General features: G+C 44.1%; 1 protein-coding gene and 1 pseudogene across 4 annotated transcripts in view; both read right to left on the bottom strand.

Moving 5' to 3' along the window:
- The window catches only part of LOC105486826 (SEC23 homolog B, COPII coat complex component), a 49864-nt gene extending 43302 nt beyond the window's left edge, over positions 1-6562 (bottom strand). Inside the window, exons 1-4 of one of the 4 annotated variants that reach the window (XM_011749890.3) lie at positions 6292-6562; positions 5686-5839; positions 3283-3517; positions 1742-1799 (exon numbers count right to left, since the gene is read on the bottom strand). In XM_011749890.3, the coding sequence (XP_011748192.1) occupies positions 1742-1799; positions 3283-3503 (279 nt within the window). In that variant the 5' untranslated portion in view covers positions 3504-3517; positions 5686-5839; positions 6292-6562. The remainder of the gene's footprint in view (positions 1-1741; positions 1800-3282; positions 3518-5685; positions 5840-6291) is intronic. The other 3 variants (XM_011749888.3, XM_011749889.3, XM_071079726.1) reach the window with 3 other exon arrangements.
- A 1981-nt stretch (positions 6563-8543) lies between these two features.
- Positions 8544-17129, bottom strand: LOC105486827 (small ribosomal subunit protein eS19 pseudogene; annotated as a pseudogene).
- Between the last annotated feature and the right edge of the window lie 37 nt (positions 17130-17166).

The following is a 17166-nucleotide window of genomic DNA, read 5'->3' as shown; positions in this document are numbered from 1 at the left end:
TTTTTTTTTTTTGAGACGGAGTCTCGCTCTGTCAGCAGGCCGGAGTGCAGTGGCGCGATCTCGGCTCACTGCAAGCTCTGCCTCTTGGGTTCATGCCATTCTCCTGCCTCAGCCTCCCAAGTAGTTGGGACTAAGGCACTCGCCACTATGCCTGGCTAATTTTTTGTATTTTTAGTAGAGACGGGGTTTCACCATGTTAGCCAGGATAGTCTCGATCTCCTGACCTCGTGATCCACCCGCCTTGGCCTCCCAAAGTGCTAAGATTACAGGCGTGAGCCACCGCGCCCGGCCAAGATTTGTATATACTTCTGAATCTCTCATGAAGATACATTTTGAATGACATCTGCTTATAGTTTCTGAACCTATAGTCAGTCATCAATTGCACACTGTTCTCTTCATCACTAGACTTACGTGCTGCATCTGAGAATGAGTAATTGTAATGATGATCAAATATATGAACAAATGCATGTGAAGAGCTTAAGATCTGTTAGAACAGTGTACACTACAGTAGACACAATTTTTTTCTAACAACTTTATTAAGGTATAGTTTACAAAAAATTTCACTCGTTTTAAGTGCACAAGTCAAGTAGTTTTAGGAAATGTACAGTTGTGCAATAATTACCACAATCCAGTCTTAGAACACTTCCACTACACGTAGTTACTTTTTTTTTTCTTTTTTGAGATGGAGTTTCACCCTGTCGCCAGGCTGGAGTGCAATGGCGCAATCTCAGCTGACTGCAACCTCCACCTCCCGGGTTCAAGCAATTCTCCTGCCTCAGCCTCCCGAGCAGCTGGGATTACAGGGATGTGCCACCATGCCCAGCTAATTTTCTGTTTTTTTTTTTTGAGACGGAGTCTTGCTCTGTCACCAGGCTGGAGTGCAGTGGCATGGATCTCGGCTCACTGCAACCTCCGCCTCCCAGGTTCAGGTGGATTCTCCTGCCTCGGCCTCCCAAGTAGCTTGGACTATAGGCACCCACCATGCCAGGCTAATTTTTGTATTTTTAGTAGAGAGGGGGTTTCACCATGTTGGCCGGGATGGTCTCGATCTCTTGACCTCATGATCTACCTGCCTCGGCCTCCCAAAGTGCTGGGATTACAGGCGTAAGCCACCGCGCCTGGCCTAATTTTTGTATTTTTAGTAGAGATGGGGTTTCACCATGTTGGCCAAGATGATCTTGATCTCCTGACCTCGTGATCCACCCGCCTCAGCCTCCCAAAATGCTGGGATTACCAGCATGAGCCACCGTGCCTGGCCGCACAGTTATTTTTATAGAGAAGTCTCTCTTGTGACTTGTGAGCTCCTTCTAGTTTGGTACTTTAAAAATTTTTAAATCAAAAGAAGCTCAGCACTGATACCTGGACCCTAAAAGTTAGAAAGATCAGAAAATGAAAATTTAGTAATGTACACTATCCAATTAGAATATACCGAAGTCAAGAGAAATATGAACAACAGGTGCTTTCTTAGGGTCACAGATTCACTGCCTACAGAAAATGTGTAAAAGGGAATTCAATGAGCGCCCTGCCCCCAGTCCCAAGCAAATGACAAGGACTCAAGAAAACCATTCAACAGAATAAACCACAAATGTTCAAATTCAATATTGTGCTTACCAAAAGCTATCACCCTGAGTTCAGCAGAAACTGCTCACTGCCAGTGTAAACACAAATTCAACCTAACAACTTTTTTCATAATACAACTAAAATAAAACATATAACATATTTTGTTAAATAATTCACATACCTGATTTCTTTGAAAACAGAAATTACAGGCCCAAAGTTTTGCTCGATAATCAACCTGACTGTGAGAAAGATAAATACTGTTAGTAGGTACCACTTTTATTTTTAAGTTAGAAAGCGTTTATTTATAAATTTCAAGTTTAGTAAATCACACAAATAAATGTTTCTATGTGTATGCGTAAGTAAGTACAAGTACGCAAAATGTTCACTGCAGTTAGAATTCTGGCTAAGTACACCAAAATTTCCATCAAATAGCCACAGTGAAGAAATACTAAATCTCTTTTTCTGTTTCTTGATTTCCTAATTTTTTTTTTTTTTTTTTTTTTTTTTTTTTGAGACGGAGTCTCGCTCTGTCGCCCAGGCTGGAGTGCAGTGGCACCATCTCGGCTCACTGCAAGCTCCGCCTGCCGGGTTCACGCCATTCTCCTATCTCAGCCTCCCGAGTAGCTGGGACTACAGGTGCCCGCCACCTCGCCCGGCTAGTTTTTTGTATTTTTTAGTAGAGACGGGGTTTCACCGTGTTAGCCAGGATGGTCTCGATCTCCTGACCTCGTGATCCGCCCGTCTCGGCCTCCCAAAGTGCTGGGATTACAGGCTTGAGCCACCGCGCCCGGCCGATTTCCTAATTTTTTAAATGTCATGATTTATATAAATTATAGGTTATTTCCCTTTTGCCTTTTATCTTAACATACTCTTCATGATTTTTTTCTAACATCTTTATTGTCCAGCTACGTGAAACTACTAAATCCCAACATTAAGAGCATATTTCACACACAGGAAAATGTTTCTAGATTTTAACCTGACTTAGACCACTTGAAGAAAAGTTGGGCAAGCACATTTCACTTCCTCGAACTGGTTCAAGATAACGCTTCAGGTACTTTTCCCCTTCTTTCTACATGGAGAAAATTAATAACCAGTGGCTACGATTTTACATCAGAGCAGCACTCATATATGGGCACATTAAATAAAAGCAATGGGAATGAAGTAAAAACTGTTCCCTCATATAAAAATGTTACGACACTCTCCACCTGTTTAAAAATCATTTCAAATAATGTCCACATTTAAAAGAAATAGGTCACTATATCAGGGACACACACACAAAAATTACACTTAACAAATTGTTAAGAGCTAAAATTTCTTCTGCCTGCTACTTCTCCCTGCCATATGGCATCCCTGTACCAGGGAAGCATGACAAGACAGTCTAAGCTTTTGAATTCTTTTGGGAAATTAAGAGGAATCAATAAAGTCTATAGTTAAGCCAAAAGCAAACTGATTATCAGCCAAAAAAAAAAAAAAAAAGTGAATTACAAATCCTCTCCCTCTACCTCATTTCTGTAAGATTCCAATTTTATCTGGAATTATCAGGCCAGGGAGATGTCTACAAATATTCACCACTTACTACTCACCACAAGAATCATTAAGAGTTTCACTACTGCTCATCACAAATTTGATGACTTGCCCAAATTTAATGATTTTTATGAGCATCACATAAAAGTCATAATATATTTTATTTATCATTTTTACCAGTTTCAAAAGAATCCATACCAAAGTGGGTTGAGAACAGCTTTACAAGTTGGCCTGCTGCAAAGCACAGGTTCATATTGTACAGGAGGTAGGTCTGGACGTTCTTTCAAAGGAGTAAGGAGACAAGCCAGGGGTACAACCATTCTTGTAGCCTCCAGCCGGCTGGAAGGCCACACATTCCAGCTAAAACGCACACCATCCCGTTCTTCATTCTGCTGGATGAACTCCAGGTATGTCGCCATAGTCTAAAAGGGAACTGAAGATAAAACGTTAATAACCTTAATGGTATGTGAAATTCTGAACTAAATGTCAAAAAAAGAAGATGGGCCACGTAACACAGTGTTACAGTGCTTCTTTTTTTTTAATCCCAGCTTGGTCACTGCAGCCTCCACCTCCCAGGTTCAACCAATTCTCCTGCCTCAGCCTCCCAATTAGCTGGGATTACAGGCATGTGCCACCATGGCCAGCTAATTTTTTGTATTTTTAATAGAGGCGGGAATTCACCATGTTGGCCAGGCTGGTCTCAAACTCCTGACCTCAGGTGATCCACCCACCTCAGTCTTCCAAAGTGCTGGGATTACAGGCGTGAGCCACTGTGCCTGGCCCATCTAACACAGTGTTTCTTAAATACTCTGGAAGAAACTGTTGCTGTAGAGTGACAGCATTTTTTTTCCTTCTGATACCCAAAAGTTGGTTAACCACACAGTTATTGCTGACCACTGCTCCTTTCTCAACTCTCAAGCACTTAAAAATCAATCAGTGGGAGGTTTACAATCACCTGATCATCTCCAAAGCATGTAGTTAAATACTATGACTTCAAACCTCCTCACAGATCACACATCCTATCAGTGAAGCCAATTTTAGCCCCTCACTCAAGGGTAAATCTTGAACCCTGTTCAGCACCCAGCTATCTTCCTCTCTAATCTCCTTCCTTTCCTTCTCTATTAAATTTTACATTCCAAGTGATTTTTTTTTCGGTAGCGGGGCGGAGTGCTTGTTCCCTTCCGTACTTGGTTAACTTTGGAGAAATGAGCTGGATACTGATCTTCAAGTTTAGTTCATAATGGGAACCAGTTTTGAGCTAAATTATTTCTACTTGGTATTACCAAAATTACTATTATGCTGAGTCTCACCAGAACCTCTTTCCTCGCCACGGTTGCTTACGTTCATGCCTTGAATGGATGTGGTCAAGGCCAGGCGCCGTAGCTCATGCCTATAATCACAGCACTTTGGGAGGCCAAGACGGGTGGATCACGAGGTCAGGAGTTCAAAACCAGCCTGGCCAACACAGTGAAGCCCCATCTCTACTAAAAATACAAAAACCAGTCAGGTGTGGTAGCACGTGCCTGCAGTCCCAGCTACTCGGGAGGCAGAGGCAGGAGAATTGTCTGAATTCGGGAGGCGGAGGTAGCAGTGAGGCGAGACGGTGCCATTGCATAGCCTGGGCAACAGAGCCAGACTCTGTTTCAAAAAAATAAAAATAAAAAAGACTGTGGTCAATAAAACTGTCTTACAGGCTGAACTCTCAAACCCAGATGATCCCAACTTCATTGAGTGTTTATACATCCTGTTCATATCCTAAAATCTAGGGTAACACACAACTCAGCTATTGGGGCTCAAGGGAACAAGCCCCTCAAGAAAAGTAGTAAAACGGCAAAACAAAGAGTTTATCATATTAAAGTGGCCTCTCGCACCAACTTCCTTCAATGTGGATAACAACCATCTCTGTTATTTTGGGAAGTACCAAACTGTAAATAATTTTGATCAAGGCAATAACATTGCATGGCTAGAAAAGCAAATGAATTAGTCTACTACATGGAGCCCAGAACACAAGAATTCCAGTGTTTGCTCCAACTGAAACTCTAAGAAATCTATTTGCTATTTCTAGCAACGGCAAGAACCTGAAGCACTGTGTCAGCACTCTGGAGCTTCATGGGAAGCAAAGGGATAACTAAAGTCGGAATGAAAGCAAGTTCTAATATCACAACTCTCAGCAAGTGTGTCAGCAGATTTCATTAAATAACCGTCTCTCTCTCAAAACGTTCTTTATTAAAAGGTACTGGCCGCCAGGCGCAGTGGCTCATGCCTGTAATCCCAGCACTTTGGGAGACCGAGGCCTGTGGATCACCTGAGGTCTGGAATTCAAGACCAGCCTGGCCAACAAGGCAAAACCCCGTCTCTATTAAAAATACAAAAATTAGTTGGGCGTGGTGGCAGGCGCCTGTAATCCCAGCTACTCGGGAGGCTGCGGCAAGGAAGATTGCTTGACCTCGGGAGGCAGAGAGGTTGCAGTGAGCCGAGATCGCCCCACTGCACTCCAGCCTCCGCGAAAAAAAGAAACTACTGGCTCCATCTAATGGTTTCCAAGTACGTACAGCCTAAGACCTGCCGCTCCCTCCTTTTCTCACTGCCTGTTTCCCTCACCCTTCTAGGGTCTGGAATCTGAGCACTGGACACACAATCCAAGGGGACTACAGAAGGTCCACGAATCCTCTGAAGTTATGCGCATGAGGGAATGTGCCTTTCTTCTAGGGAGATGGGTCCACAGCTTTTAACAAAGTATCAACGGGGAAGGTATCTGAAGAGGTAAATAACCGAAAGTATGAATTAGTGAATGAATGAAAGGCCTGGAAAGATAACAGGAGAATACGCCAAAAAATCTGAACCACGCTCATCTCGCCAACTCGTAACTTCTCAGGACACAGCGACCATGTGTATACAAGAATAAATGAGGTTTAATCCTTGAAGGGAGTCCAAGGACCTGGGTTCCAGTTCCAGCTGTCATGAAGCAAAAGTCGTTTCACTTGTCTAAGTCTTGAGTTTCTCAACTATAAAACAGGGGTTGGGTCCTTCCAGCTGTGCGCACCCCGCAATTCTGGGGAACCTGGAGCCAGAAATCGGTGCCAGCCTGGTGGGGGATGACACCCTCAGGGGACTCCTGGATCATCGATTCCCCCCGCTACCCCAAACTGTCAAGAAAAGGCCTCATCCCAGAAGCCGCCCACCTTCGCCCCCGGCAGAAACTCATACCCGTGCGCTCGGACCTCCGTCACCTGGGCGCCGCGCTCACCTGGCCGGAACCGCTCACCTAGCTAGAGCCGTCCTCACCCACAGCTGCAACAGCCAGGCCCCGGCTCCCACCGCCAAGTCCAGCTCAGCTCTCAACCGATTGGCCAGCGCCCCAGCGCGTCATGCCACGACGCTGTCCACTGGCCAATCAAAGAGCGCTTGTCCAACGGACTGGCGGAAGAGAGAGACTCAGAGAAGCCCTGCCACCATCTTGGAACAGGGCAAGACAGGTGTGTGTCGCACTTCAAAACCACAGTTCCTCGGAACACGTTTCCACACCCCTAAACGTTTCTGTTTCAGAAAACCCCGGCGCCTGCCGCACCGTGGCCTAAGCGCAGCTAGCGCTCCTCAGAGGTTCGCCCTGATACAACATAACATCCGCCCGTCTCAGTGGGAAGTCCCGCTGATCGCCTTAGCTACCGGAAAGCGAGAACGATGACGTATGCTCGCGGAACAGGGAGCTGTACGGGTTGGAAGAAACTAAGGCTGCCGGAAGAAGGCGTCGGCGGGCGGAAGGGGCGGGGCAGAGGGGCGTGGCGGGTGGTGTGCGTGGCGGGGCTTAGGAGCTTGCTGGTTTTGGGAGTCGGTCTCTGTGGCCAGTTGAATTTGAAGTACAGCGGTGTGGTGGTGGTTCACGTTACAAGCTCTCCTCCCTCCTTGCTGCAATGTCTTGGCGCTCTCAGCGAGTCCCTATCATTCTTCTACATGGAGATGAATAATTGAGAACTGTAATATTCAAGCATTTTAAGAGAGTAAGCTTATAACTACATAGAACATAACTTTTTTTTAAAATAATTCGAACGTTTAGATTCAGGGGGTACACTGCATATTTGTTACCTGGCTATGAGGTTTCGGATTCGAACGATCTGGTCACCCAGATACTGAGCATAGTACTCAATTTTTTCAGCCCCTCCTACCCTCCCTCCCCACTCTAGTAGTCCCTGGCGTCTATTAATGTCATCTTTGCGTCCATGTGTGCCCACTACTTAGCTCCCACTTACAATTGAGAACATATATTTGGTTTTTGTCATGCGCATCTGTGTGAAGAGACCACCAAACAGGCTTTGTGTGAGCAACATGGCTGTTTATTTCGCCTGGGTGCAGGTGGGCTGAGTCCGAAGAGTCAGCAAAGGGAGATAAGGGTGGGGCCGTTTTATAGGATTTGGGTAGGTAAAGGAAAATTACAGTCAAAGGGGTGTTGTTCTCTGGCGGCAGGAGTAGGGGTCACAAAGTGCTCAGTGGAGGAGCTTTTTGAGCCAGGATGAGCCAGGAAAAGGAATTTCACAAGATAATGTCATCACTTAAGGCAAGGACCGGCCATTTTCACTTCTTTTGTGGTGAAATGTCATCAGTTAAGGTGGGGCAGGGCATTTGCACTTCTTTTGTGATTCTTCAGTTACTTCAGGCCATCTGGGCAAATACGTGCAAGTCACAGGGGTTGCGATGGCTTGGCTTGGGCTCAGAGGCCTGACAGTTTTCTGTTTCTGCATTCTTTTAGGATTATGGCCTCCAGGTATCCATGTTGCATCCAAGTTGCTGCAGGCATCCATGTTGCTGCAAAAGGCATGATAGAACACAACTTTATACAGCCACCACAACCGTTTTTACACACTGCCAAGTGGCAAACATGAAGACATTCATTACTGTGACTCAACTGTTTTAATTTAATTTAATGTAACTTAATTTAGGAGAGCTAAGTAATTAAACATGAGGCCAAAGTACATAAGAAAATGGCAGTCTTTTATTGCAAATATGCATACACTCTCGGAGGAGGTTCTCTGGTCCTCAGGTGTGGGGGGCCAGGGAAGTCGCACCGGCGATCTCGGGTGATATTCTCCGGTCCACAAATGCGGGGGCAGAAGAAGTCACGCCGGCTCCTGCTGGCAGCGGACTTTTATGCCTGGGAGCTGGAAGGGGAGGAGTTTGGGGCGTTTGTGTAGGAGTGGCTTCTTGAATTTCGGTGTCCCCAGCTTGACGTCATTCTGCGCATGCTCAGTTGATTTGGTTCTTTTCCCGAGCGCGGGAAAATCTGTGATGAAGAACCCGGAAACAACAGGGACCGCTCCATCTTGTTCACCTTCCTCCATCTTGTTCCTTTTCCTTCACCCAAACACTCTGCAGCATATAAAAATAAGCAAAACGATGTAGACATAAAATTATGCAAGAACCTATCTAGGCATCCAAGAAGTATCCATTAATTAGCTCAATTTAATACTAAGTTTTAAGTTATGTACAGATCATAGAAATTATTAATAGTTTAAGGCACACAGAAACAATTACTGTTAAATGTGAAGATGATTCAGTTTTGTTGAACATATTTACATTTTTCAGGATCTTAAACATGTTAGCTCATCAATAGTAAATTTTTATACATTTAGGAAGTTCAGATTATTCTCTCTGTAAGGAAACAAACTCAAGTAAAATGTACACATGTATAATACTTAACACTGAGAGAAGACATAGCTGGGATTTTTTTTTTTTTTTTTTTGAGACGGAGTCTCGCTCTGTCGCCCAGGCTGGAGTTCAGTGGCACCATCTCGGCTCACTGCAAGCTCCACCTGCCGGGTTCACGCCATTCTCCTGCCTCAGCCTCCCGAGTAGCTGGGACTACAGGCGCCTGCCACCTCGCCCGGCTAGTTTTTTGTATTTTTTAGTAGAGACGGGGTTTCATCGTGTTAGCCAGGATGGTCTCAATCTCCTGACCTCGTGATCCACCCGTCTCGGCCTCCCAAAGTGCTGGGATTACAGGCTTGAGCCACCGCGCCCGGCAGCTGGGATTTTTTTTAACCAAAAATTAAAATAATATTATTTGCCAAAGATTTGCCTTGATTATTTGAACCTGGATTCTTTCTGCACTAGCAATTTCTGTAAGGATTGTTATAGGACTATCAGGTTCGATTGCCCATTGTGCGGTAACAGAAAGAATAGGAGTTGCAGCAGATAAAGAGTTCCATAATCAAGTGGCAGCCAAATGAGGAGACAAGAGGAATCCTCAAATCTACCTCCCCAAGAGATTAGAGATGGCATTTTTAAGAAGTCTGGAGGGTCAATGGGCTCAAGTGTGGGGATTTCTGATTGTTCAGGAAGTGAGAGGTGAAGTCATGGGACAGGGAGATGAAGAAACTTCATTCCAGTATTGTTCCTTGGTGGAGGTCTTTATTTATTAAAAAAAATTGTTTTTGTAAAGCCGGGTCTCACTTTGTTGCCCAGGCTAGTCTCAAACTCCTGGCTTCAGGCGATCATCCCGCCTTGGCCTCCCAAAGTGCTGAAATTACAGGTCTGAGCCACTGTGCCCTTCCTGGTGGGGATCCCTAAACAGTTTGGCATCAGCTGTTCTGTGGGAATTCAGGATCTGAAAAACACCTTAAGCAATTCCTGGGTACGAAGATCTAGTGTCAGAGATTCTCAATCAGGGAGCAGGTGATCGGTGTGCTGCAAGGCTTTTGGTCAGTTAGCAGCTGCAGGGAAGTGAATTGAAGTGCACCAATGCACCCTGGTCAGTGCCTAACTAACCTGCCTAAAGCCTGACTTGTAATCTTGTTAACCCTGTGAGGATGGTTTCAGCATTTTTAAGAAATTTTGCATGCATAAACTATTAGAAGATTAATTTACTTATTTTCTGGAATTTTAGGAATAGTTGCTTTACATGTGTTTATTTCCATAAGTGAATTATAACAGAGCTCCTTTAAGACATGAAATAATCTAACTTATTAAAACTTTACAAAGGTAGCAAGATATTTTTTACTCCCACAACAAGAGGGGAAGGCCTTTGTTGATTACAGCCGTGAAAACACATAGACACATAGCATATAGCTTTGGTTCTACAACTTAGGCCACAGGTCAAAATAAATTCAGAAACATAAAAATTCAGTGGACTAGATAACAAAAAGCTGTTCTCCTTCCCAGTGGGCATGGAAGTCTTAACTGATTTGAACTCATAAATAGACAAAAAGGCAAACAAACAAAGAGACTAACCAGATTTTTCGTCATCTCTTATCCAAAAGAGAATAGATCTCTAAAAACTATTAATTCACTTAAAGAGATCACCAGATGTTCAGAACGGAAAACCTAGTTCCTATTTTTTTTTTTTTTTCCGAATGAGGCAATATATTAACCCAACATGGTTTGTTCTAATGCTTCTTGTTGGCAGCTGCCACCTGTCCGGCAATTCTGTCCAGATCTCTCTGTCCCTGAGGTGTCAGTTTGCGGTCCCCATCTTGGTCCTTTTCCACCATTTTCAGCCCTTCCAGGGCTTGGAGGACCTGGCGGAGGACGCTGTTGAAGCCTCGGCTGAAGTGGCTGGGGATGATGCCGTTTCTCTGACGTCCCCCGTAGATCTTGGTCATGGAGCCAACCCCAGCGCCACCACGGAGGTACAGGTGCCGCGCTGTGGAACCAGCTCCTGTGTAGAACCAGTTCTCAACGTAGGGAGCAAGCTCTTTGTGCTTGGCCAGCTTGACGGTGTCCACCCATTCAGGGACTTTCAGCTTCCCGGACTTTTTGAGAAAGGCTGCCAGAGCTCTGACGACTTCCCGCTGGTTCACGTCTTTTAGAGGAACTCCAGGCATCATGCGGCTTCCGCTCTGCCAGCCAGAGGAAAGGGAGCGACGGGGTTTCCCGCAAGTTCCTAACTGTTGTTGCCATTCATGGGGAAAAATCCACCAGCTGTGGGCGAATCACAAACAAAACCCAAAATCAGTAAGGAGGAGAAAGAAACTTAGGGAGAAAGTCAGCAATGCTGTAGTACTATTGCTATTTGGTGTTCACTCTGGGAGCCAGGAAAAAGCGTCCTTGGGGCCGGGCGCGGTGGCTCACGCCTGTAATCCCAGCACTTTGGGACGCCGAGGCGGGCGGATCACAAGGTCAGGAGATCGAGACCACGGTGAAACCCCGTCTCTACTAAAAATACAAAAAATTAGCCGGGCGCGGTTGTGGGCGCCTGTAGTCCCAGCTACTCGGGAGGCTGAGGCAGGAGAATGGCGTGAACCCGGGAGGCGGAGCTTGCAGTGAGCCGAGATCGCGCCACTGCACTCCAGCCTGGGCGACAGAGCGAGACTCCGTCTCAAAAAAAAAAAAAAAAAAAAAAAAAAAGCGTCCTTGGACTTAGAGCCCCATGGGGTGTTCTTCAGTAATGTGGTTTACCTGGTTCTGTCAGGTGAATCCATTGGGATGTTGGTGAAAGCTTCAAAACTGTTAAAGTGTTTCAAAAGGTAAAATTATGGCCTTCATGCAAATATAAAATGAACATGTTCCAAAGATCTTACTTAACTCATTCATTGACTTTATTTAATCCCTACAACCAGGAGGGATGTTCAAACTGGTTCCAAGACGAATTTGGTTTATAGTGACATATTTTCTATCACACAAAATAATGATTTGTATTGCTGTGGCCAGGAATAGTTTACACTGTTATGGGCAGGGAATATTTGCATTACTACCTTCTGTAAGTTAATTTATATCTCCAGAGAGTTGTAAAATAGCATACTCAAAGGCAGAGGTACATGGCCCCTACAGCAAATGACCCAGAGTTGTTTTGTTTTTTTTTGTTTTTGAGACGGAGTCTCGCTCTGTCGCCAGGCTGGAGTGCAGTGGTGCAATCTCAGTTCACTGCAACCTCCACATCTCGGCTTCAAGTGATACTCCTGCCTCAGCCTCCCGAGTAGCTGGGACTATAGGCGCGCAACCATGCCCAGCTAATTTTTGTAATTTTAGTACAGACAGGGTTTCACCATGTTGGCCAGGATGGTCTCGATCTCTTGACTTCGTGATCCGCCTGCCTCAGCCTCCCAAAGTGCTGGGATTACAGGCAAGAGCCACCATGCCCAGCCCCCAGAGAGTCTTTTAAAAATGCACAGCATTCCATGGAAAGTCCACCCAGTAACCTCTTTTGACTATTGCAAAATCTTTCATAATTTTTCTGACATATTATCATCATCTATAGCCTGACTCTAAATTCTTTTATTTATTTATTTATTTATTTATTTATTTATTTATTATTATTATTTTGAGATGGAGTCTCACTCTGTCGCCCAGGCTGGAGTGCAGTGGTGCAATCTTGGCTCACTGCAACCTCCGTCTCTTGGGTTCAAGCAATTCTCCCATCTCAGTCTCCTGAGTGGCTGGGATTACAGGTGCCCGCCACCACACCCGGCTAATTTTTGTGTTTTTAGTAGGGGTTTCGCCATGTTGGCCAGGCTGGTGTCAAACTCCTGACCTCAGGTGATCTGCCCACCTTGGCCTCCCAAAGTGCTGGCATTACAGGTGTGAGCCACCACGCTCAGCCTAAATTCTGTATTTCTGGGTCAGACTTTTCTACCTAACATTCAGATTCATATATTCAGCAACCTGCTGGGTTCTGCAAAGCGTGTTTAGTGTGCACTGGTTACCAATTCAGTTCGCTGCATCTTGGACTGTACTTCTACTACCTGCCCGAGCCTGGTGAGCCAGAACACTCACATACACAAGTTACATGAAGTGGATTTATTACTCACAGAGAAGCAGCAAGGGACAGCAGAAGCCTAGGATTTATGATGAGCTGGTCTCTCAAGACTCAGGAAAGCCGCACAGTGCAGATCGAGTCTCGTCTGTGCATGTCCACTTGTACTCCAGCTGGGAAAAGCTGTAAAAGCATGGAAGGACATTTTGTTTTTGGGGAGGCTAGAACAGAGCCTGGGCTGTTCTGGCTATTTCTTCCTTATCTCAGAATATTATATTCCCAGCACATCGGAATTATTCTTCAGAACTACAAGCAAGAAAGTGGGGAGAACTGGGCCAGTCCAAGGCCATCTGGAGAAATATCCTGCAGACATCGCTGGGTATTCTTGCACATCTCGATCTTAATATGTCCTAAACTGTCCATCATTTCCCTGGCTCCCAGTGAATCTTCTGCCTCTTGTACTTTGTTTCACTCGAAGATGCCATTCTTTTCCCAGTTAGTGAGTCTAGAAAGTAGGAAGTTATCCTTGGCTCTTCCTTATTTCTAACCCCTCCACCTCGAAGGTGACACTGAATCACTTGGTCTTGTTAATTTGTTACTCTAAACATTTCTCAATTTCATCTACTTGCTTAGTTCAGGCACTCATCCTCGGATTGGATTACTGCAACAGTCTCTCAAATGATTGCTTTGCCTAAATTTGCCAGATCCAAAAATCACACTGGTTGCTGGATAGATTTCTCTAAATCACACATCTGACCCTACTATTCTCTTGCTTAAAACCCTACATAGTTTTTCTATGACTCACAGTAATGAACGACTGTCCTTCCCAGCCCACATGTACTGTTCATCGTTTCGGTGCCCATTTGCATGCCTTCCTCTCTGCCAAGAACAGCCACTTCACCCCCACTTTCTTTCCCAGGAGCTCCCATGTGTTCTTCAAGACTTTGAAGAAGGCTTCCATTGACCTCCTTTCTCCTCAAGGTGGCAAAACCAAAAATCAAACAAACAAGTAAACAAAAGCAGTGGCAGAAAGGAAAAGTAACCACAGAAGAGAGGAGAATAGGTTTAGACGTGACTTTGAAGACTTAGAGACAAACTTCCCACAGAAAAGATCCTGACCTGAAAAGAAAAATCCAGGCAGAGGAAGATTATTCAGCAGGAGCGCCTTAGTGGAGGATGAATGATCCCTTTAGAAAGAGTGAAACTGTCTCAGCAAGTTCTTGAGAATAACTTCTTCAATATTAGCAAATGAGGTACCAAATATAAAGGTGCATTTTCAGAGTTTTAAAAATTCACAATGAGGTACCAAATATAAAGGTGCATTTTCAGAGTTTTAAAAATTCACAAAAATATTGGCTTTCAGCTTTGAAACCAAAGCTATTTCTTCTATGATAATGATAAACTCAGAAATTGTACAAGAGATAAAAAGTAGAAAACAAAATGGATGTATGTAATTATAATCTTCTCAGTTATTATCGGCATAAACAACCTAAGATGAGAGTTAATGTCACTGCCTTTTTTCTCCTTCTAGAAGAAAGAGGTAATAAATCTTCAGGAAAGCTAGATTGCTAGATCCTTTTTCAACCCCCAGTTCCTGATTAGGGAGTATCATTGCTTCTCGAACTAAAAACTACTAAGCAAACAATTAGTTGGTTACAGGAATGTCTCTGCTTGTTTTATGTTGAAATTGTATTCCTATGGTTTTGTTTTTTTTTTTTTTTTTTGAGGCATAGTCTCACTGTGTCACCCATGCTAGAGTGCAGTGGCATGATCATAGCTCACTGCAGCCTCCCATGCTCAAGCGATCATTCTACCTTAGCCTGGTGAGTAGCTGGGACTACGGGTGTACACCACCATGCCTGGCTAATTTTTAAAATTTCTGAAGACATGAGTTTTGCCATGTTGCCCAGGCTAGTCTCAAACTCCTGGGCTCAAGGAGTCCTCCTGCTTTAGCCTCCCAGAGTTCTGGGATTACTATTTTTAAATTTGAAAGAACTATATTAAGGTATAATTGATGTACCTTAAGCTGCACATATTTAAAATGTACAATTTGTTAAGTTTTGACACCCATCACCACAATCGAGATAATTAACATATATATCACCCCCAAAAGTTTCCTCATGACCCTTTGTTAATGGTGGAGGGTGTCCAGTTTCTTGGCGTCTTGAACAAACAATTGGACAAAACGCACAAAGAAAGGAAGGAATGAAGAGTTTCATTGAAAATGAAAGTACAGGCCGGGCGCGGTGGCTCAAGCCTGTAATCCCAGCACTTTGGGAGGCCGAGGCGGGCGGATCACAAGGTCAGGAGATCGAGACCACAGTGAAACCCCGTCTCTACTAAAAATACAAAAAATTAGCCGGGCGCGGTGGCGGGCGCCTGTAGTCCCAGCTACTCAGGAGGCTGAGGCAGGAGAATGGCGGGAACCCGGGAGGCGGAGCTTGCAGTGAGCCGAGATCGCGCCACTGCACTCCAGCCTGGGCGACAGAGCGAGACTCCGTCTCAAAAAAAAAAAAAAAAAAAAAAAAGATTTAATGGGGACTTTAGGGGGTGGATACTTACGCTGTCGGAGATGTTTGTTATAGAGACTTGCAGAAGAAAAAACAAAACCTAGTCTGTTCTAGAATTTATGTTTCCTTGAAGTCTAAGCACAAGCAACTCCATTTTGGTTTGGTTTGGTTTGTTGGGGCCTAGTGCATGAGCTTAGTCCAAAACAGTGGCCTCCCAAAATTTTGTGGAAAAAATTCCCCCTTTTTGGTCAGGTTCTCACTTAGGTGAGAGTGTGACCAAAACTTAGGGCCTTAGCGCCACTCTCAGTTACCATCATTTTGGGTTTCTGGTCTCAGCACATCATTTATAGGTTTTGGTGTTCTCGTGTTGCACATTTCTTTCAGCTTTTGTCATTCCAGTTGAAGAAAGAACATCTGATGTTCTAGAGATGGCTGCATGCAAACATTTAAAACCTTTGAGAGAATACAGCGCACCAGGGAGACTATTATTATAACTGTTGGGAGGATAACACCAAGAGTTCAGAGTATGCTCCTAAACCCAAGGCCCCCATAAACCAAACTTCCTAAAATCAAATGAGCTAAAGAGTTTACTCACTTGACTAAGCAATTTCTTCATTAATCCCCTACCACTGAATTTCTTTTTTTTTCTTTTCTCCTTTTTTTTTTTTTTTTTTGAGATGGAGTCTTGCTCTGTCGCTCAGGTTGGAGTGCAATGGGACGGTCTCAGTTCACTGCAACCTCTGCCTCCTGGTTCAAGCGATTCTCCTGCCTCAGCTTCCTGAGTAGCTGGGATTACAGGCACCCACCACCATGCCCAGCTAGTTTTTGTATTTTTAGTAGAGACGGGGTTTCGCCATTTGGCCAGGCTGGTGTCAAACTCCTGACCTCAGGTGATCTGCCTGCCTCGGACTCCTAAAGTACTGGGATTACAAGCGTGAGCCACCGTGCCCAGCCAATGAGGGATACATTTCTAATCATTGCTTCTTTTACTTCAAACCATGGTAAAAGGACCTAACAAATGATGCCTTTCTAGAAGAGTGAAGGCCTCCTGGCAATGTTTTCTTTAACCCATGATGTGGGTTAGAGGAGTCAACCAATGTTTTGTTTTTGACTGATTATGAAGCAACGCATGTACCATTAAAGTTTCTTACCTACATTGGGCCTTCATCTTTTATCTATCAAAGTATAAGGTTATCCATGTATAAGGCTGGCTTCAAACTCCTTCACAAATAAAACTATATCCCATAAGTGCACGTAACAGACCCCTTTTCCACTTCTACTGTTTGTAGAGGCATAAGCAAAAAAAAATAAAAAAATAAAAAAATAATAATAAAAGATGAGAGTTTTATGATAGTAGAAGTCTTAAGCTGTGAACTTGGGGAAAGCTGTTCACATCAAGGATGCCATTTTATTCTTGGGAGAAATTTCCCAGGGTAGCTTTACCTCAAAAGTTCCAATGCATGCACAGTTCCAAAAGTGTGGAGGGACGCTTCTCAGTTGCCAGACCATGAACCCAAAGCCCAAGGTCCTGAAGTTTTGTTGTAGTGTGGATGACAAGGACAGTCTTCTCCATGTTTCCAGAAAATTCAAACCACACAAAGCTTTCTTTACCTGGTTAAAATACACTGTAGCATAATAATCTACTGTTATAACATCAGCCCCTTGCATGGGAAAGCTTTTATACAACCAGAATGACAAATTGGAATTCAAATAACAATTAAATGAAATCCTTTACAAAATGTTTAAATGGCCCACCAGGTGACCAAATGTACATGAAGCTTTGTCTTCCCAGGAATATGGGACTAAACATTGGTTATAAACTATTTTAAACAATTTTAGTATCAGCTGGTTTAATATGAAAATCTGACGAAGTATTTTCTTGGTATTTAA

Source organism: Macaca nemestrina, chromosome 15 (genome assembly GCF_043159975.1).
Source record: "Macaca nemestrina isolate mMacNem1 chromosome 15, mMacNem.hap1, whole genome shotgun sequence".
Classification (NCBI taxonomy): Eukaryota; Metazoa; Chordata; class Mammalia; order Primates; family Cercopithecidae; genus Macaca; species Macaca nemestrina.
This window is presented reverse-complemented; position numbering and strand designations above follow the sequence as displayed.